Source organism: Oncorhynchus mykiss, chromosome 26 (genome assembly GCF_057628025.1).
Source record: "Oncorhynchus mykiss isolate SJ-2025 chromosome 26, ASM5762802v1, whole genome shotgun sequence".
NCBI classification, from domain to species: Eukaryota; Metazoa; Chordata; class Actinopteri; order Salmoniformes; family Salmonidae; genus Oncorhynchus; species Oncorhynchus mykiss.
Window position 1 is genome coordinate 46,432,501 of NC_143047.1, and position 22,500 is coordinate 46,455,000.

At 44.7% G+C, this 22,500-nt stretch overlaps 1 protein-coding gene across 1 annotated transcript in view; it reads right to left on the reverse strand.

Moving 5' to 3' along the window:
- LOC110500983 (transient receptor potential cation channel subfamily M member 1) overlaps positions 1-22,500 on the reverse strand; it is a 95,385-nt gene that overhangs the window by 54,579 nt on the left and 18,306 nt on the right. Inside the window, exons 11-17 of the mRNA XM_090221658.1 lie at positions 12,443-12,519; positions 11,032-11,233; positions 9,707-9,920; positions 8,944-9,068; positions 8,573-8,744; positions 4,101-4,275; positions 1,469-1,592 (exon numbers count right to left, since the gene is read on the reverse strand). Of these exons, the coding sequence (XP_090077784.1) occupies positions 1,469-1,592; positions 4,101-4,275; positions 8,573-8,744; positions 8,944-9,068; positions 9,707-9,920; positions 11,032-11,233; positions 12,443-12,519 (1,089 nt within the window). The remainder of the gene's footprint in view (positions 1-1,468; positions 1,593-4,100; positions 4,276-8,572; positions 8,745-8,943; positions 9,069-9,706; positions 9,921-11,031; positions 11,234-12,442; positions 12,520-22,500) is intronic.

Here is a 22,500-nt window from a genome sequence, read left to right on the forward strand (position 1 = left end):
TTGCGGATGTGAGACAGGGATGATGGTGATGTAGTTGAAGATGTGAGACAGGGATGGTGGTGATGTAGTTGAAGATGTGAGACAGGGATGATGGTGATGTAGTTGAAGATGTGAGACAGGGATGCTGGTGATGTAGTTGAAGATGTGAGACAGGGATGATGGTGATGTAGTTGAAGATGTGAGAGAGGAATGATGATGATGTAGTTGAAGATGTGAGACAGGGATGATGGTAATGTAGTTAAAGAAGATGTGAGACAGGGATGATGGTGATGTAGTTGAAGATGTGAGACGGGGATGATGGTGATGTAGTTTAAGATGTGAGACAGGGATGCTGGTGATGTAGTTGAAGATGTGAGACAGGGATGATGGTGATGTAGTTGAAGATGTGAGAGAGGGATGATGATGATGTAGTTGAAGATGTGAGACAGGGATGATGGTAATGTAGTTAAAGAAGATGTGAGACAGTGATGATGGTGATGCAGTATGAAGATGTGAGACAGGGATGATGGTGATGTAGTTGAAGATGTGAGACGGGGATGATGGTGATGTAGTATGAAGATGTGAGACGGGGATGATGGTGATGTAGTTGAAGATGTGAGACGGGGATGATGGTGATGTATTATGAAGATGTGAGACATGGATGATGGTGATGTAGTTGAAGATGTGAGACGGGGATGATGGTGATGTAGTTGAAGAAGCTGGGAGACAGTGAAGATGGTGTCGTAGTTCGTGTTATCTTTGTTTATGAGGACATACTCTTCAACTATATTTTATGGGGACAATCTGACTATGGGATGCAGGGTTTATGAAGTAGAATGGTGTCAGGTGTTCAATGATGATGGATATTGGTTGTGTTGACTTATTTCATGTAGCGGGTCAAATGATTGTACACGTGACACATGAATGACGATACAGGATGACACAAATGAATGGGACGGTTTTATTGAAGCATCAAATTAACATAAAACAATTCAATTATTAAAATGTCACACTACTTTCATCACAAATTATAATCTTTAATGTTCGAATACGTTAGGTTTTTACTTACAGTATGTGGTAAAAAAGTATTTCTAAAATGTACGTAAGGCTTTAAAATATATACATTTTAACTACCAAATTGTCAAGATACTAAAACCCGGCACTTATGACACACGCAACGCATTGGACAGGAATTCGTTAGCATTATTAGCATAACACTTAGAATTCCTGTCCAACGCATTGGAGAGGAATTCGTTAGCATTATTAGCATAACACTTAGAATTCCTGTCCAATGCATTGGAGAGGAATTAGTTAGCATTATTAGCATAACACTTAGAATTACTGTCCAATGCATTGGACAGGAATTCGTTAGCATTATTAGCATAACACTTAGAATTCCTGTCCAATGCATTGTGGAGAGGAATTCTAAGTGTTATGCTAATGCCGTTTATGGGAACATATCCTGTATAATAATGTCTTCCCTACTCACCAGAGATCGTTTCTTCATGCATTCCATCACCATGAGGAAGATCTGCTGGGCCTGACCGCGGTTGTAGTTAAACGTCTTCTGGATGGTGACCAGGAGCTGGTCCTTCACGCTATCACTGACCAAGCTGAGGGGAGACAGAGACACTGGTCAGACCACCTCTACAGTCTACTCTTTAGACTGACCAAGCTGAGGGGAGACAGAGAGACTGGTCAGACCACCTCTACAGTCTACTCTTTAGACTGACCAAGCTGAGGGGAGACAGAGAGACAGGTCAGACCACCTAAACAGTCTACTCTTTAGACTGACCAAGCAGAGGGGAGACAGAGAGACTGGTCAGACCACCTCTACAGTCTACTCTTTAGACTGACCAAGCTGAGGGGAGACAGAGAGACTGGTCAGACCACCTCTACAGTCTACTCTTTAGACTGACCAAGCTGAGGAGACAGAGAGACTGGTCAGACCACCTCTACAGTCTACTCTTTAGACTGACCAAGCTGAGGGGAGACAGAGAGACTGGTCAGACCACCTCTACAGTCTACTCTTTAGACTGACCAAACTGAGGGGAGACAGAGAGACTGGTCAGACCACCTCTACAGTCTACTCTTTAGACTGACCAAGCTGAGGAGAGACAGAGAGACTGGTCAGACCACCTCTACAGTCTACTCTTTAGACTGACCAAGCTGAGGGGAGACAGAGAGACAGGTCAGACCACCTCTACAGTCTACTCTTTAGACTGACCAATCTGAGGAGACAGTCTACTCTTCAGGCCTAGAAAATGCTCAAAAGATCCTTCTTGTTATATTCCATTTGAAAGTATTTGCGATGTGCTTTAGTTTGGAGTTGACATTCTTAGTACTATTCAGTTGGTTCCATTGTAACTAAATCAATTGTATTATATTTTTATTTAACCTTTATTTAACTATTTAATTAATTCAACTTAACTTAATTTAACTTAATAACTTAATTAATTAATTTAACTTAATTAATTTAAATGTATTCAACTCAGTTAAGAGCAAATTCATCAGAACACAGCCCTGTTCTAGTTCTGTTTCTGCTAGTGTGGACATTAGATCACAGCCCTGTTCTAGTTCTGTTTCTGCTAGTGTGGACATTAGATCACAGCCCTGTTCTAGTTCTGTTTCTGCTAGTGTGGACATTAGATCACAGCCCTGTTCTAGTTCTGTTTCTGCTAGTGTGGACATTAGATCACAGCCCTGTTCTAGTTCTGTTTCTGCGAGTGTGGACATTAGATCACAGCCCTGTTCTAGTTCTGTTTCTGCTAGTGTGGACATTAGATCACAGCCCTGCTCTAGTTCTGTTTCTGCTAGTGTGGACATTAGATCACAGCCCTGTTCTAGTTCTGTTTCTGCTAGTGTGGACATTAGATCACAGCCCTGTTCTAGTTCTGTTTCTGCTAGTGTGGACATTAGATCACAGCCCTGTTCTAGTACTGTTTCTGCTAGTGTGGACATCAGATCACAGCCCTGTTCCCTGTTCTGTTTCTCATCCAACATCCTATATACTGTCTCTAACATGAATTTGACATGTGTCTGACATATATTTTACATATATTTGACATGTATCTGACATGTGTCTGACATATATTTGACATATATTTGACATATATTTGACATGTATCTGACATGTGTCTGACATATATTTGACATATATTTGACATATATTTGACATGTATCTGACATATATTTGACATATATTTGACATATATTTGACATATATTTGACATATATTTGACATGTATCTGACATGTGTCTGACATATATTTGACATATATTTGACATATATTTGACATGTATCTGACATGTATTTGACATATATTTGACATATATTTGACATGTATCTGACATATATTTGACATATATTTGACATATATTTGACATGTATCTGACATGTATTTGACATATATTTGACATATATTTGACATGTACCTGACATGTATTTGACATATATTTCACATATATTTCACATATATTTGACATATATCTGACATATATTTGACATATATTTGACATGTATCTGACATGTATTTGACATATATTTGACATATATTTGACATGTATCTGACATGTATTTGACATATATTTCACATGTATTTGACATATATTTGACATATATTTGACATGTATCTGACATATATTTGACATATATTTGACTTATATTTGACATGTACCTGACATGTATTTGACATATATTTCACATATATTTCACATATATTTGACATATATCTGACATATATTTGACATATATTTGACATGTATCTGACATGTATTTGACATATATTTGACATATATTTGACATGTATCTGACATATATTTGACACATATTTGACATATATTTGACATGTATCTGACATGTATTTGACATATATTTGACATATATTTGACATGTACCTGACATGTATTTGACATATATTTCACATATATTTCACATATATTTGACATATATCTGACATATATTTGACATATATTTGACATGTATCTGACATGTATTTGACATATATTTGACATATATTTGACATGTATCTGACATGTATTTGACATATATTTCACATGTATTTGATATGTTTTTAAGCATATATTTTTCTGCATGTATGTGACCCAGGTCTGTTTCTCACCCGTCGTCCTCAGAGTATCTGTGTGCGAAGGAGATGATGTCAGAGGCCCGTCCACTGCCGTCACAGACCACCACCGGGACAGGGGGGTCCTCCCTCAGGCTCTCCAGGACTATGGAGATGACGTTGGGACCCCCCTCCAGGATCAGACAGACCAGAGGCACCCCCTGACCCAAACCTGGCAGAGGCAGACAAAACAACATGTTATAGACCCCCTGACCTGGCAGAGGCAGACAAAACAACATGACCCCTGACCTGACAGAGGCAGACAAAACAACATGACCCCTGACCTGACAGATGCAGACAAAACAACATGACCCCTGACCTGGCAGAGGCAGACAAAACAACTATGGCCCCTGACCTGGCAGAGGCAGACAAAACAACATGGCCCCTGACCTGGCTGAGACAGACACAACAGCTGCCTGTAGCCAGTATGTGGTCCTCAGCAGTGCTGCCTGTAGTCAGTATGTGGTCCTCAGACACAGCGGTGCTGCCTGTAGTCAGTATGTGGTCCTCAGCGGTGCTGCCTGTAGTCAGCATGTGGTCCTCAGCGGTGCTGCCTGTAGCCAGCATGTGGTCCTCAGCGGTGCTGCCTGTAGTCAGTATGTGGTCCTCAGCGGTGCTGCCTGTAGCCAGCATGTGGTCCTCAGCAGTGCTGCCTGTAGCCAGCATGTGGTCCTCAGCGATGCTGCCTGTAGTCAGTATGTGGTCCTCAGCGGTGCTGCCTGTAGTCAGTATGTGGTCCTCAGCGGTGCTGCCTGTAGTCAGCATGTGGTCCTCAGCGGTGCTGCCTGTAGTCAGCATGTGGTCCTCAGCGGTGCTGCCTGTAGTCAGTATGTGGTCCTCAGCGGTGCTGCCTGGAGTCGGTATGTGGTCCTCAGCGGTACTGCCTGTAGTCAGCATGTGGTCCTCAGCGGTGCTGCCTGTAGTCAGTATGTGGTCCTCAGGGGGTGCTGCCTGCAGTCAGCATGTGGTCCTCAGACACAGCGGTGCTGCCTGTAGTCAGTATGTGGTCCTCAGCGGTGCTGCCTGTAGTCAGTATGTGGTCCTCAGACACAGCGGTGCTGCCTGTAGTCAGTATGTGGTCCTCAGCGGTGCTGCCTGTAGTCAGCATGTGGTCCTCAGCGGTGCTGCCTGTAGTCAGTATGTGGTCCTCAGCGGTGCTGCCTGTAGTCAGTATGTGGTCCTCAGACACAGCGGTGCTGCCTGTAGTCAGTATGTGGTCCTCAGCGGTGCTGCCTGTAGTCAGTATGTGGTCCTCAGCGGTGCTGCCTGTAGTCAGCATGTGGTCCTCAGCGGTGCTGCCTGTAGTCAGTATGTGGTCCTCAGCGGTGCTGCCTGTAGTCAGCATGTGGTCCTCAGCGGTGCTGCCTGTAGTCAGTATGTGGTCCTCAGCGGTGCTGCCTGTAGTCAGTATGTGGTCCTCAGCGGTGCTGCCTGTAGTCAGCATGTGGTCCTCAGCGGTGCTGCCTGTAGTCAGTATGTGGTCCTCAGAAGGATCAGTGCTGACTGTAGCCAGCATGTGGTCCTCAGCGGTGCTGCCTGTAGTCAGCATGTGGTCCTCAGCGGTGCTGCCTGTAGTCAGTATGTGGTCCTCAGCGGTGCTGCCTGTAGTCAGTATGTGGTCCTCAGCGGTGCTGCCTGTAGTCAGCATGTGGTCCTCAGCGGTGCTGCCTGTAGTCAGTATGTGGTCCTCAGCGGTGCTGCCTGTAGTCAGTATGTGGTCCTCAGCGGTGCTGCCTGTAGTCAGCATGTGGTCCTCAGCGGTGCTGCCTGTAGTCAGTATGTGGTCCTCAGAAGGATCAGTGCTGACTGTAGCCAGCATGTGGTCCTCAGCGGTGCTGCCTGTAGTCAGCATGTGGTCCTCAGCGGTGCTGCCTGTAGTCAGTATGTGGTCCTCAGCGGTGCTGCCTGTAGTCAGCATGTGGTCCTCAGCGGTGCTGCCTGTAGCCAGCATGTGGTCCTCAGAAGGATCAGTGCTGACTGTAGCCAGCATGTGGTCCTCAGCGGTGCTGCCTGTAGTCAGTATGTGGTCCTCAGCGGTGCTGCCTGTAGTCAGTATGTGGTCCTCAGCGGTGCTGCCTGTAGTCAGCATGTGGTCCTCATCGGTGCTGCCTGTAGTCAGTATGTGGTCCTCAGCGGTGCTGCCTTTAGTCAGCATGTGGTCCTCAGCGGTGCTGCCTGTAGTTAGCATGTGGTCCTCAGCGGTGCTGCCTGTAGTCAGTATGTGGTCCTCAGCGGTGCTGCCTGTAGTCAGCATGTGGTCCTCAGCGATGCTGCCTGTAGTCAGCATGTGGTCCTCAGCGGTGCTGCCTGTAGTCAGTATGTGGTCCTCAGCGGTGCTGCCTGTAGTCAGCATGTGGTCCTCAGCGGTGCTGCCTGTAGTCAGCATGTGGTCCTCAGCGATGCTGCCTGTAGTCAGCATGTGGTCCTCAGCGGTGCTGCCTGTTGTCAGTATGTGGTCCTCAGCGGTGCTGCCTGTAGTCAGCATGTGGTCCTCAGCGGTGCTGCCTGTAGTCAGTATGTGGTCCTCAGCGTTGCTGTCTGTAGTCAGTATGTGGTCCTCAGACACAGCGGTGCTGCCTGTAGTCAGTATGTGGTCCTCAGCGGTGCTGCCTGTAGTCAGTATGTGGTCCTCAGCAGTGCTGCCTGTAGTCAGTATGTGGTCCTCAGCGGTGCTGCCTGTAGTCAGTATGTGGTCCTCAGCAGTGCTGCCTGTAGTCAGTATGTGGTCCTCAGTGGTGCTGCCTGTAGTCAGTATGTGGTCCTCAGACACAGCGGTGCTGCCTGTAGTCAGCATGTGGTGCTCAGCGGTGCTGCCTGTAGTCAGCATGTGGTCCTCAGCGGTGCTGCCTGTAGTCAGCATGTGGTCCTCAGCAGTGCTGCCTGTAGTCAGTATGTGGTCCTCAGCAGTGCTGCCTGTAGTCAGTATGTGGTCCTCAGCGTTGCTGTCTGTAGTCAGTATGTGGTCCTCAGACACAGCAGTGCTGCCTGTAGTCAGCATGTGGTCCTCAGACACAGTGGTGCTGCCTGTAGTCAGTATGTGGTCCTCAGACACAGTGGTGCTGCCTGTAGTCAGTGTGTGGTCCTCAGCAGTGCTGCCTGTAGTCAGCATGTGGTCCTCAGACACAGCGATGCTGCCTGTAGTCAGTATGTGGTCCTCAGACACAGCGATGCTGCCTGTAGTCAGCATGTGGTCCTCAGCGGTGCTGCCTGTAGCCAGCATGTGGTCCTCAGCGATGCTGCCTGTAGTCAGTATGTGGTCCTCAGCGGTGCTGCCTGTAGTCAGTATGTGGTCCTCAGCGGTGCTGCCTGTAGTCAGTATGTGGTCCTCAGCGGTGCTGCCTGTAGTCAGTATGTGGTCCTCAGCGGTGCTGCCTGTAGTCAGTATGTGGTCCTCAGCGGTGCTGCCTGTAGTCAGTGTGTGGTCCTCAGCAGTGCTGCCTGTAGTCAGCATGTGGTCCTCAGACACAGCGATGCTGCCTGTAGTCAGTATGTGGTCCTCAGACACAGCGATGCTGCCTGTAGTCAGCATGTGGTCCTCAGCGGTGCTGCCTGTAGCCAGCATGTGGTCCTCAGCGATGCTGCCTGTAGTCAGTATGTGGTCCTCAGCGGTGCTGCCTGTAGTCAGTATGTGGTCCTCAGCGGTGCTGCCTGTAGTCAGTATGTGGTCCTCAGCGGTGCTGCCTGTAGTCAGCATGTGGTCCTCAGCGGTGCTGCCTGTTGTCAGCATGTGGTCCTCAGCGGTGCTGCCTGTAGTCAGCATGTGGTCCTCAGCGGTGCTGCCTGTAGTCAGTATGTGGTCCTCATCGGTGCTGCCTGTAGTCAGTATGTGGTCCTCAGCGGTGCTGCCTGTAGTCAGTATGTGGTCCTCATCGGTGCTGCCTGTAGTCAGTGTGTGGTCCTCAGCGGTGCTGCCTGTAGTCAGTATGTGGTCCTCATCGGTGCTGCCTGTAGTCAGTATGTGGTCCTCAGCGGTGCTGCCTGTAGTCAGTATGTGGTCCTCATAGGCCTCAGACACAGTATTAATGTCAGGGTAGTTGAAGTCAGAGGTGACAGCTGAGCATCCCTTTGTTGTCCCTGCCTTATCATGATCTCCAGGCATAGGATGACAAAGGGAAACCCACAGGTCACATAGATCAGCTGCTCACCGGAGTACAGCAGTGCAGGACAGGCTCTCTCTGATCAGCACACCTAAAGAAGCCTGGACTATGACAACACGAGGGTACATTGTATCTAAGACACTAACACGGTGTATAGTTCTAACATTAGCATTAACATCAGATGGTTCATGGTAAATATGAAAGTACATATTACATAAGTTGTTCTGGTCTGAGACCTGAAGACTTGTTGTTAGTTAGCTCCCTGAGCTAATGCCTTGGTCTTTAGCTCAACGGGCTTACACTGTCTGGTGTCACACAGACAACCCCCCCCCCCCCCCCCCCCCCCCCCCCACACCAATCTGTCAGACTTACGTGTGTTGATCTTCTGCAGGGAGATGTGTTTCTCCAGCTGACGGCGAAGACGGACCTCTGCGCCGTACTTTCCCTGGGTCCCGTTGTCTGCTAGGATGAAGTGGGAGTGGCTGTTGTTGAGGACAGACAGCTTGGACATGGGGTTGGACATGGCCTGGTACGGACGTGTCACCTGGGCGGAAGACATATAATAACATCATGTTTAACGTGGAGTTGATTTGAGGAGTTGAATTGAGGAGTTGAATTGAAGGTGAGGAGTATAGTTGAGTTGAGGAGTTGAATTGAGTTGAATTGAGTTGAGGAGTTGAGTTGAATTTAAATGGAGAATCACACCCAATCAAGTTCCCAAGTTGCAGTTATCTGTGACTTACGTCTCTTCCTATCAGATCCTCCTTGTTCTCCACGATGCCCCATGGAGCGATCCCGATGGCACATACTTTCCCCCTGGACTTTGAGGAGTGGTCCTTCAACGCATCTCCTACATGCCGGATCACCCCTAGGATACACATGGAGCCCGTTCAGCACTAATAAGAGACGTGGACTCCATTCAGACATGAGTAGAATGGATTTGGACTTGGACTCAGACTTGAACACTAGGGACTTGGTACTCGACTCGGACTCAGACTTGAACACTAGGGACTTGACTCAGACTCAGACTTGAACACTAGGGACTTGGTCCTCGACTCGGACTCAGACTTGATCACTAGGGACTTGGTACTCGACTCGGACTCAGACTTGAACACTAGGGACTTGGTACTCGACTCGGACTCAGACTTGAACACTAGGGACTTGGTCCTCGACTCGGACTCAGACTTGATCACTAGGGACTTGGTACTCGACTCGGACTCAGACTTGAACACTAGGGACTTGACTCAGACTCAGACTTGAACACTAGGGACTTGGTACTCGACTCTGACTCAGACTTAAACACTAGGGACTTGGTACTCGACTCGGACTCAGACTTGAACACTAGGGACTTGGTACTCGACTCGGACTCAGACTTGAACACTAGGGACTTGGTACTCGACTCGGACTCAAGATTTAGTGACTTGCCTACGTTACCGTTGTTTTGCTAGATACCTCAGTGACCATGTCAGTGAATGTAGCACGTCGTTAGCAAACTACAGTACGTACCAGTGCTGACTCCACCAGTGAGTATCCAGGCTCCGGTGGTGACTGCAGCCTGGATCAGACCCTTTCCAAACACCTGCTTGAGTTTGGGCTGCAGGTCGAAGTTCTGCAGTCCCCCGTGGACGGAGATGAGCAGGGTGGGGAGCTCCAGCTGCCAGTCTTTCACCATCAGGTGGAGCATGTTGTCTGGCTTGGAATCGTACGCCACACGGATGTACTGTAGGGGGAGAGATGGATGGAGAGAGAGGAGGAGTAAATGAGAAAGGAGATGAAGATATTTAATACAAACGCCACATGGATGTACCGTAGGGGAGAGATGGATGGAGAGAGTGAACAAGATGATGGTGGCATGGTTCATGTCTTCACAGTTCATGTCTTCATGTCTTCATGTCTTCATGTCTTCATGGTTCATATCTTCATGTCTTCATGTCTTCATGTCTTCATGGTTCATGTCTTCATGGTTCATGTCTTCATGGTTCATGTCTTCATGATTTCATGGTTCATGTCTTCATGTTTTCATGGTTCATGTCTTCATGGTTCATGTCTTCATGTTTTCATGTCTTCATGTCTTCATGTCTTCATGGTTCATGTCTTCATGGTTCATGTCTTCATGTCTTCACGGTCCATGTCTTCACGGTCCATGTCTTCATGGTTCATGTCTTCATGTCTTCATGTCTTCATGGTTCATGTCTTCATGCCTTCATGTCTTCATGTCTTCATGTCTTCATGGTTTATGAGGACATTCTATTTCAACTATTGTTTACATTGAGGAGAGATGAGAGAGATGAGAGAATGGAGGATGGAGGAGGAGAGGAAAAAGGGACAGGAAGTGAATTTATAAATGGAGGATGGAGGAGGAGAGGAAAAAGGGTCAGGAAGTGAATTTATAAATGGAGGATGGAGGAGGAGAGGAAAAAGGGTCAGGAAGTGAATTTATAAATGGAGGATGGAGGAGGAGAGGAAAAAGGGTCAGGAAGTGAATTTATAAATGGAGGATGGAGGAGGAGAGGAAAAAGGGACAGGAAGTGAATTTATAAATGGAGGATGGAGGAGGAGAGGAAAAAGGGTCAGGAAGTGAATTTATAAATGGAGGATGGAGGAGGAGAGGAAAAAGGGACAGGAAGTGAATTCATAAATGGAGGATGGAGGAGGAGAGGAAAAAGGGACAGGAAGTGAATTTATAAATGGAGGATGGAGGAGGAGAGGAAAAAGGGTCAGGAAGTGAATTTATAAATGGAGGATGGAGGAGGAGAGGAAAAAGGGACAGGAAGTGAATTTATAAATGGAGGATGCTTCAAAGGAATGAAGGAAAGAAAATGGTGTCTAACCATGGCCTTGTTGACATGTCCTCCTCCCTGGAACTCCATGATGCCGTATGTGTCTGTGGGCGTGGCCTGTGTGTGTTTAAGCACGGACCAGCGTTCCATGGGCACCGCCCCCTGACCGATCTGACCTGCCTCTTCCGCCGCCCTAGTGGTCGCCCCCGGGATGATGGCCACATGCTGGTTCACTACCTGACCACAACTGCACCTGGAAGTAGAAAGGGAGGACATGGGGGGGGGGGGGGGGGGTGGGGGGTTATAAATGCTTATCGCTGGTGTTATAATGCATTATAACCACTTCATAGTACTTTCTACATGTTGGTTTGTAAAGTGTTAACGGAAGCGTGATGGAATGTGGAACACGAACAGACGGACGGTGTAAACAGCTGTGAAAGATGACTAGTAGTAGCTTCGTCAACGTAGCATAAAGCTACTTCACCATGTTACTGACAGCTGTTACGGTTCATGTTTGTGTGCTGACCAATTTCAGCTGCATCTCTGTTTGCTGTAGAGCTATCTGGGGGGGGGGGGGGGGGTTGGTCACGGTAAATCCCCACAATCACCACCATGTGAAAGGATTTGGGCCTTAATAAGGGATTTGGGCCACGTAACGGCAGGTTGTTTATACCATATTTTTTCACTGAGAGCGTTTCGGTACGAGTGGAGATTTCATTAAGTCTACGTCCCAAATAGCATCATGTTCCCTTTTTAGTGCACTACGTTTGACCACTACGTTTGATCAGGACTGATAACAGTGCCCTATATAGGGCATAGGATACCACTTGGGATGTACACTAAATTCTACAGCACTCTAAAAACACAGAGGGTTTTTTATTTAATTAAAACTGGGTCAGTGAAAGCCCTCTCTCTCTCTCTCTCTCTCTCTCTCTCTCTCTCTCTCTCTCTCTCTCTCTGCCTCAACAAATGATCTGGTGCTCAACATGGAAGCATATGAGAACAGTGAGGAACAAGGAAAATTGGATCGGTGGAAAGAGTGGCGTGAATGGTACCTGTTGGGTTCTGGGTAAAGAGGGGCGTGAATGGTACCTGTTGGGTTCTGGGTAAAGAGGGGCGTGAATGGTACCTGTTGGGTTCTGGGTAAAGAGGGGCGTGAATGGTACCTGTTGGGTTCTGGGTAAAGAGTGGCGTGAATGGTACCTGTTGGGTTCTGGGTAAAGAGGGGCATGAATGGTACCTGTTGGGTTCTGGGTAAAGAGTGGCGTGAATGGTACCTGTTGGGTTCTGGGTAAAGAGGGGCATGAATGGTACCTGTTGGGTTCTGGGTAAAGAGGGGCATGAATGGTACCTGTTGGGTTCTGGGTAAAGAGGGGCATGAATGGTACCTGTTGGGTTCTGGGAGAACAGGGGCATGAACGGTACCTGTTGGGTTCTGGGTAAAGAGGGGCATGAATGGTACCTGTTTGGTTCTTTGCTGGGAAATATTTGGATACACTCTCTTTTCTGAAACGTCTTCTCAATCCAAGCTTTGTGGGCCTGCAAGAGAGAGATTCGTGGTTTTAGACTTCAGAATCCCTCGACTCTGGTAAACACTACGTCGTAAAGAAAAGCCCCACTATTAAAACCATCCGCATAATTAAATACTTTATTAAATAGCTTGGATACATTAAAATAACAGCAGGTTAGGTCTGAGATTTCATGTCCTGTTCATTTTGCAGTTTATGGACCCAATCCGATGATAAGAGCATCATGGCCCGACAGCAGAACAACACCAGTCAGGGAGCTTTTTCTGTGTTGTCTAAATTCAATCGAAGCCTGTAAAAGGTCAAAACATTGAAAGTGGATGTTCCATATTATCACAACACACGTTCTGTTAGTGTGTTCTACTGATCCAACAATGGACCATACCCTGCACCATCTGGTCTCCCCCTGCCTTCACACTGCGGCTCTGTCACAGGTGGCTCCCTATTCCCGATATAGTGGTACTACTATAGACCAGAGCCCTATTCCCTATATAGTGGTACTACTATAGACCAGAGCCCTATTCCCTATATAGTGGTACTACTATAGACCAGAGTCCTATTCCCTATATAGTGGTACTACTATAGACCAGAGCCCTATTCCCTATATAGTGGCACTACTATAGACTAGAGCCCTATTCCCTATATAGTGGTACTACTATAGACCAGAGCCCTATTCCCTATATAGTGCACTACTATAGACCAGAGCCCTATTCCCTATGTAGTGGTACTACTATAGACCAGAGCCCTATTCCCTATATAGAGCACTACTATAGTCCAGAGCCCTATTCCCTATATAGTGGTACTACTATAGACCAGAGCCCTATTCCCTGTATAGTGGTACTACTATAGACCAGAGCCCTATTCCCTATATAGCGGTACTACTATAGACCAGAGCCCTATTCCTTATATAGTACACTACTATAGACCAGAGCCCTATTCCCTATATAGTACACTACTATAGACCAGAGCCCTATTCCCTATATAGTGCACTACTATAGACCAGAGCCCTATTCCCTATACAGGAGCCCTATGGGTCTAGCTAATTACTGGTAGAATGCTGCTTTCTATTGTAATGTTCAGGCACAAAAACTCTTATTTCTTGATGGAACAAATCCTCTTAACTACAACGCTGGTCACCTAATCCTGCCTAAACGCTCCAGCAAAGAACAGGGGTGTGTGTGTGTGTGTGTGTGTGTGTGTGTGTGTGTGTGTGTGTGTGTGTGTGTGTGTGTGTGTGTGTGTGTGAATTTGTGCTTGTATGCATTCATGCGTGTACATGTGACGCCAAGTAAACCTAATGACTCTGTGTTGTGGTTTTTCCGTAGTGATTAAGAGGTCAGTCTACTGCAGAAGCCGGGGGTCCTGTCTGTCGCAGAGCACTCTGGGAAATACATTCACTCTGGATAATGGTGGATTAAACCCAAGTCCCAACAAATAGTGACGTGGCACATCTTGGATTTATTGTCTATACTGCATATAACAAATATTGACTGGGCACATCTTGGATTATTGTCTATACTGCATATAACAAATAGTTAGTATTTATATCTTATGAAACGGTAACTAACCTCACACATAGTTTTACTCAAGCTTTAACAAAATAAATATTATTTCAGAGATTTTGATGTAAAAGTTTGTTCATTGCAAATGGTTAAAATAGTAAAACAATTAGTAAACATGGGCCTCTTAGCTGCAGATAATATCAAACTCATCTAGTCAACGACTCAATGGAGTCGGACAGCATTCCACAACTCATTATTATCAACCTGGTAAACAGTCTAATTCATAAACAACATATTACAGCTCATTAATATCAACCTGGTAAACAGTCTAATTCATAAACAACATACTACAGCTCATTAATATCAACCTGGTAAACAGTCTAATTCATAAACAACATATTACAGCTCATTATTATCAACCTGGTAAACAGTCTAATTCATAAACAACATATTACAGCTCATTAATATCAACCTGGTAAACAGTCTAATTCATAAACAACATATTACAGCTCATTAATATCAACCTGGTAAACAGTCTAATTCATAAACAACCACTCAGAGCGGAATCAATTTGAACTTGTTTAAAATCTAGTTTCAACCAGTTCCTGGGAAAGAAAGATGAAAAAGGACAAAGAAGACAGTAAATTCTCTAACTAACAAGATCAGTTCCTGGGAAAGAAAGGTGAAAAAGGACAAAGAAGACAGTAAATTCTCTAACTAACAAGATCAGTTCCTGGGAAAGAAAGGTGAAAAAGGACAAAGAAGACAGTAAATTCTCTAACTAACAAGATCAGTTCCTGGGAAAGAAAGGTGAAAAAGGACAAAGAAGACAGTAAATTCTCTAACTAACAAGATCAGTTCCTGGGAAAGAAAGGTGAAAAAGGACAAATAAGACAGTCAATTCTCTAACTAACAAGATCAGTTCCTGGGAAAGAAAGGTGAAAAGGGGACAAAGAAGACAGTAAATTCTGTAACTAACAAGATCAGTTCCTGGGAAAGAAAGGTGAAAAGGGGACAAAGAAGACAGTAAATTCTGTAACTAACAAGATCAGTTCCTGGGAAAGAAAGGTGAAAAGGGACAAAGAAGACAGTAAATTCTGTAACTAACAAGATCAGTTCCTGGGAAAGAAAGGTGAAAAGGGACAAAGAAGACAGTAAATTCTGGCAAGTCAGTTAAGAACAAAATCTTATTTTTAATGACGGCCTACTCCGGCCAGTCCCGGACGACGCTGGGACTCCCAATCACGGCCGTTTGTGATACAGCCTGGATTTGAACCAGGGTGTCAGTAGTGACGCCTCTAACACTAGAGATGCAGTGCCTTTAGACTGTTGCGCCACTCGGGAGCCCAGAGAGGAAGTTGGCCAAAAACTCTCCTATTCTAACTCCTAACTCCTAACTCCTAACTCCTAACACCTAACACCTAACTCCTAACTCCTAACTCCTAACACCTAACACCTAACTCCTAACTCCTAACTCCAAACCTAACACCTAACACCTAACTCCTAAATCCTAACTCCTAACACTTAACTCCTAAATAGTAACTCCTAACTCCTAACACCTAACACCTAACTCCTAACACCTAACTCCTAACTCCTAACACTTAACTCCTAACTCCTAACTCCTAACTCCTAACTCCTAATTCCTAACACCTTACACACTATAGAGTACAGATTACTTAGATTGACCACAGATTGACTAAAGTTTTAGATTGACCACAGATTGACTAAAGTTTTAGATTGACCACAGATTGACTAAAGTTTTAGATTGACCACAGATTGACTAAAGTTTTAGATTGACCACAGATTGACTAAAGTTTTAGATTGACCACAGATTGACTAAAGTTTTAGATTGACCACAGATTGACTAAAGTTTTAGATTGACCACAGATTGACTAAAGTTTTAGATTGACCACAGATTGACTAAAGTTTTAGATTGACCACAGATTGACTAAAGTTTTAGATTGACCACAGATTGACTAAAGTTTTAGATTGACCACAGATTGAAACTAATTTACTTTTATAACAATTCAATTATGAACGTTTAAAATCAGGGTGCTTCCGAAATAAGCATTTTGTTCAGAGATCTATTCCTCGTGTGGAGTTGTTTTGGAGACTAAGTAACATAGAGTTTTTTTTGGTATTTAACCTTTCTGTAACGAGGCAAGTCAGTTCTCATTTACAATGACAGCCTACTGGGGAACCTGTGGTTATAGAGACAGTCTACTGGGGAACCTGTGGTTATAGAGGTTAACATAGAGGTTATTTATCCACTAGGCTACTCTGCAATGACAGCCTACTGGGGAACCTGTGGTTTTAGAGGTTAACATAGAGGTTATTTATCCACTAGGCTACCCTGCAATGACAGTCTACTGGGGAACCTGTGGTTATAGAGGTTAACATAGAGGTTATTTATCCACTAGGCTACCCTGCAATGACAGCCTACTGGGGAACCTGTGGTTTTAGAGGTTAACATAGAGGTTATTTATCCACTAGGCTACTCTGCAATGACAGCCTACTGGGGAACCTGTGGTTTTAGAGGTTAACATAGAGGTTATTTATCCACTAGGCTACCCTGCAATGACAGCCTACTGGGGAACCTGTGGTTTTAGAGGTTAACATAGAGGTTATTTATCCACTAGGCTACACTGCAATGACAGCCTACTGGGGAACCTGTGGTTTTAGAGGTTAACATAGAGGTTATTTATCCACTAGGCTACCCTGCAATGACAGCCTACTGGGGAACCTGTGGTTTTAGAGGTTAACATAGAGGTTATTTATCCACTAGGCTACACTGCAATGACAGCCTACTGGGGAACCTGTGGTTTTAGAGGTTAACATAGAGGTTATTTATCCACTAGCCTACCCTGCAATGACAGCCTACTGGGGAACCTGTGGTTTTAGAGGTTAACATAGAGGTTATTTATCCACTAGGCTACCCTGCAATGACAGCCTACTGGGGAACCTGTGGTTTTAGAGGTTAACATAGAGGTTATTTATCCACTAGGCTACCCTGCAATGACAGTCTACTGGGGAACCTGTGGTTTTAGAGGTTAACATAGAGGTTATTTATCCACTAGGCTACACTGCAATGACAGCCTACTGGGGAACCTGTGGTTTTAGAGGTTAACATAGAGGTTATTTATCCACTAGGCTACCCTGCAATGACAGCCTACTGGGGAACCTGTGGTTTTAGAGGTTAACATAGAGGTTATTTATCCACTAGGCTACCCTGCAATGACAGCCTACTGGGGAACCTGTGGTTTTAGAGGTTAACATAGAGGTTATTTATCCACTAGGCTACCCTGCAATGACAGCCTACTGGGGAACCTGTGGTTTTAGAGGTTAACATAGAGGTTATTTATCCACTAGCCTACCCTGCAATGACAGCCTACTGGGGAACCTGTGGTTTTAGAGGTTAACATAGAGGTTATTTATCCACTAGGCTACCCTGCAATGACAGCCTACTGGGGAACCTGTGGTTTTAGAGGTTAACATAGAGGTTATTTATCCACTAGGCTACCCTGCAATGACAGCCTACTGGGGAACCTGTGGTTTTAGAGGTTAACATAGAGGTTATTTATCCACTAGGCTACCCTGCAATGACAGCCTACTGGGGAACCTGTGGTTTTAGAGGTTAACATAGAGGTTATTTGTTCGTCGATGGAACTGTCTCTAAATTACTATTTTTAATGTTTTTTAAATTATAATTTCATCAGATTTCTATTCCATTTCCCTCTATATGTTGTCTCCCAACCTAAGTTGGTGCAACATAACTCAACTCCTCTCCATTGCACCTCAAATGAATCCCCTGCCTATAAGAAAGGAACAAGTTGACCACAACAAGTTTCTACACCAAAGAAGATACAGAGTTTCCTCGATACATCAGAAAAAATGAAGAACCACTTACCCTGAGTTGAAGAGCAACCAGTTGAAACTTCAAGAGGAGCACAAGAGTAACTCAACACCCAACTACTAGTAAAGAAGAACTCAAGAACTCAAGAACTCTCTTAGAACTCAAGAACTCTAAGAACTCTCAATAACTCTAAGAACTCTCAATAACTCTAAGAACTCTCTTAGAACTCAAGAACTCTCTAAGAACTCAAGAACTCTCTTAGAACTCAAGAACTCTCTAAGAACTCAAGAACTCTCAATAACTCTAAGAACTCTGAAGAAACTTCACACCAGCCCAGCCCTATCTCCAGCTCTCTGGCTGCTCTCACCCGGGTCCTCCTAACCCACTGAAGCCCAGCAGATATGAAACGACATGACTTTATGAAGCAGGGCTCATATGATGAGCATGTGAGCCGGCTCTTTGTTCAAGCCTTGGTCTCATGACTTCAGTTCAAGGTAATCCTTTTGAGAGTCTCATGACCCATATCAGTCCCTGCTCCCCTCCTTGCACACAGGGCATTTTCATCCTGGGCTGGAACGAGAACCAGAAAGAACCAACCCCCCACCCCACCCCTCTCTCCTCACTAATCTCTCTAACTCAAACTCTGCTAGAGAACGTTCTTCTCTCTAACTCTCTCTCCTGGTTGTTGAAGAAGAAAGATAAATAATTTTAAAAAAATGAAATAAAGAAAGAGGAAGTTATAATAACCAGAAGAAGAAAAAAAACATATTTAAAAAAAAGTAGTGGAACAAAAGTAATGTTTTATCGTAGAATGTGTGTCAACCCCCTGCTGCTCTGATTGAACCCCATTTGCATAATTGAGAGAATTGGGCACAGGATGGATGTTGTTGGAAGGGGTTTTGTTGGAGAATGACAGAGCACTATTTGCCCATATTGATGATTGTAACATTGTAATGAAACGTTTATTTTCCTCTAAGCAGCTTCGTTAACAGTTGAACTGTCGAAGGACCTTCTTTGATATGGACCAGACCAGAGGATGTCTGGCTGAGACTGTTGTCATGGTGAAACAGAGAGACAAAACCAATCAGAGAGGAAACCGCTTTCGTTCAGAGGACATTCATTTTTACCCTGGCTTGTCTTTCCCAGTTATAAAAAAATAAATAAAAAGAGGACATGGACTTCAACTGAAGAGAAAATGTTGCTTCTAACTCACTTAAACTTTTGGTTACCAAACAACGAATTTAACCAGGAACGGTGTGCATGTTTTGAGTTTGTGACAGAAACTAGGTTGAAAATATCTTATTTTAAAAAAAGACTGATCAAACGTGGTGAATAAAACCAGTGTCTTTCATACCAGCCGGTGCACCCAGGGTAAACTGGCGAGGGTTGTGCTTTGAAAACACGTGCAACTCGTCCTGCTGCACGGCCCCCTGGGTAAAATGATCCCACACTCTTAGAAAAAAAAAGTGCTATCTAGAACCTATAAGTTTCTTCGGCTGTCTCCATAGGAGAACCCTTTGAAGAACCCTTTTGGGTTCTTGGTAGAACCCCTTTTTGGTTCCAGGTAGAACCCTTTTTGGTTCCAGGTAGAACCCCTTTCCACAGAGGGTTCTACCTGGAATCAAAAGGGGTTCTTAAAAGGGTTCTCCTACGGGGACAGCTGAAGAAACCCCTTACGCAACCCCCCCCCCTAAGAGTTTAGGCTCACCTAAACCCTTCATCCACACCATTTAGTATGGAAATCCTGTGTGAACTGTGTAACTGTGTTGACTAGGAACCTCTGTGAGCACAGTGAACAACAAGCCCTTGGAAAAATAAGGCTGTAGGGCGCCACATGAGGAATAGGGACTTATTTGGGCTGCGTCCCGGGATACTTTAGAATCAGATTAGGATAAGTATATGAACATGACTAGCATCTAGAGCCCCACAAAACAATAAACCCTATGTGTTTTGGTGAGACAAACAGATATTGTATTAGGTATTACAGTGGCATGACTATTTAAAAACAGAAAGACAATTGTTACAGTTTGTGTTTAGACGTATGCTTAGAGATCACATTATTAAGAGCTTTGGTTAATACTGCTCGTTTCCTCTTAATAACGAACAGTTTTATTCCATTTGTAAATCACATTACCTTCTCAAAGCATGGCATTGTGAAGTGATGATGACATGTGAGTGACCAGACACCAGGCGCACACACACACACACACACACACACACATAGAGACGCACACACACACACATAGAGACGCACACACACACACACACACACACACACACACACACACACACACGCACACACGCACACACACACACACACACACACACACACACACACACACACACACACACACACACACACACACACACACACACACACACACACACACACACACACACACACACACAGACACACACACAAGGCAGTCTGAACGTCACGATACATTAGTGGTAATGAGGATCAGATCAAAGACCAGTTAAAGCAGACGCTGGTGATGAAAATAACAAGCGGCATGCTGAGCCGAGGTCCAAGTGGAACCCGAAACCCTCTTCCCTTTCCAGGGAACTGATTTGGACCAAGGCCCTTTGGGAATTCGGGGTTTACTTGTTTGGTTTAAGTGGAACGCACAACGTCAACCAATGACAGCCATCTATAGATCCTTAAATATCCCAACCAATGACAGTCATCTATAGATCTGTAAATATCCCAACCAATGACAGCCATCTATAGATCTGTAAATATCCCAACCAATGACAGCCATCTATAGATCTGTAAATATCCCAACCAATGACAGCCATCTGTAGATCCTTAAATATCCCAACGTTTATATTTTTTTGTCATTTAGCAGACGCTCTTATCCAGAACGACATACAGGAGAAATTAGGGTCAAGTGCCTTGCTCAAGGACACGTGGATCTAGTCAGCTCCGGGATTTAAACCAGCCGACCTTTCGGTTACTGGGCCCTAACGCTTTTAATCGCTAGGCAACCGCTTGCCCCAACTGGTTCATGTTGGAAATCATTCAATGTATTATATCTGGAGCCTATATATTTATTATTATTATTACGGTCTATAGTAGTGTACTATATAGGGAATAGGGCTCTATAGTAGTGTACTATATAGGGAATAGGGCTCTATAGTAGTACCACTATATAGGGAATAGGGCTCTGGTCTATAGTAGTACCACTATATAGGGAATAGGGCTCTGGTCTATAGTAGTACCACTATATAGGGAATAGGGCTCTGGTCTATAGTAGTGCCACTATATAGGGAATAGGGCTCTGGTCTATAGCAATACCACTATATAGGGAATAGGGGCTCTGGTCTATAGTAGTACCACTATATAGGGAATAGGGCTCTGGTCTATAGTAGTGTAGTGTACTATATAGGGAATAGGGCTCTGGTCTATAGTAGTGCCACTATATAGGGAATAGGGCTCTGGTCTATAGTAGTACCACTATATAGGGAATAGGGCTCTGGTCTATAGTAGTACCACTATATAGGGAATAGGGCTCTGGTCTATAGTAGTACCACTATATAGGGAATAGGGCTCTGGTCTATAGTAGTACCACTATATAGGGAATAGGGCTCTGGTCTATAGTAGTACCACTATATAGGGAATAGGGCTCTGGTCTATAGTAGTACCACTATATAGGGAATAGGGCTATGGTCTATAGTAGTACCACTATATAGGGAATAGGGTTCTGGTCTATAGTAGTACCACTATATAGGGAATAGGGCTCTGGTCTATAGTAGTACCACTATATAGGGAATAGGGCTCTGGTCTATAGTAGTGTACTATATAGGGAATAGGACTCTGGTCTATAGTAGTGTACTATATAGGGAATAGGGCTCTGGTCTATAGTAGTACCACTATATAGGGAATAGGGCTCTGGTCTATAGTAGTACCACTATATAGGGAATAGGGCTCTGGTCTATAGTAGTGTACTATATAGGGAATAGGACTCTTGTCTATAGTAGTGTACTATATAGGGAATAGGGCTCTGGTCTATAGTAGTACCACTATATAGGGAATAGGGCTCTGGTCTATAGTAGTACCACTATATAGGGAATAGGGCTCTGGTCTATAGTAGTGTACTATATAGGGAATAGGACTCTGGTCTATAGTAGTGTACTATATAGGGAATAGGGCTCTGGTCTATAGTAGTACCACTATATAGGGAATAGGGCTCTGGTCTATAGTAGTACCACTATATAGGGAATAGGGCTCTGGTCTATAGTAGTACCACTATATAGGGAATAGGGCTCTGGTCTATAGTAGTACCACTATATAGGGAATAGGGCTCTGGTCTATAGTAGTACCACTATATAGGGAATAGGGCTCTGGTCTATAGTAGTACCACTATATAGGGAATAGGGCTCTGGTCTATAGTAGTGTACTATATAGGGAATAGGACTCTGGTCTATAGTAGTGTACTATATAGGGAATAGGGCTCTGGTCTATAGTAGTACCACTATATAGGGAATAGGGCTCTGGTCTATAGTAGTACCACTATATAGGGAATAGGGCTCTGGTCTATAGTAGTACCACTATATAGGGAATAGGGCTCTGGTCTATAGTAGTACCACTATATAGGGAATAGGGCTCTGGTCTATAGTAGTACCACTATATAGGGAA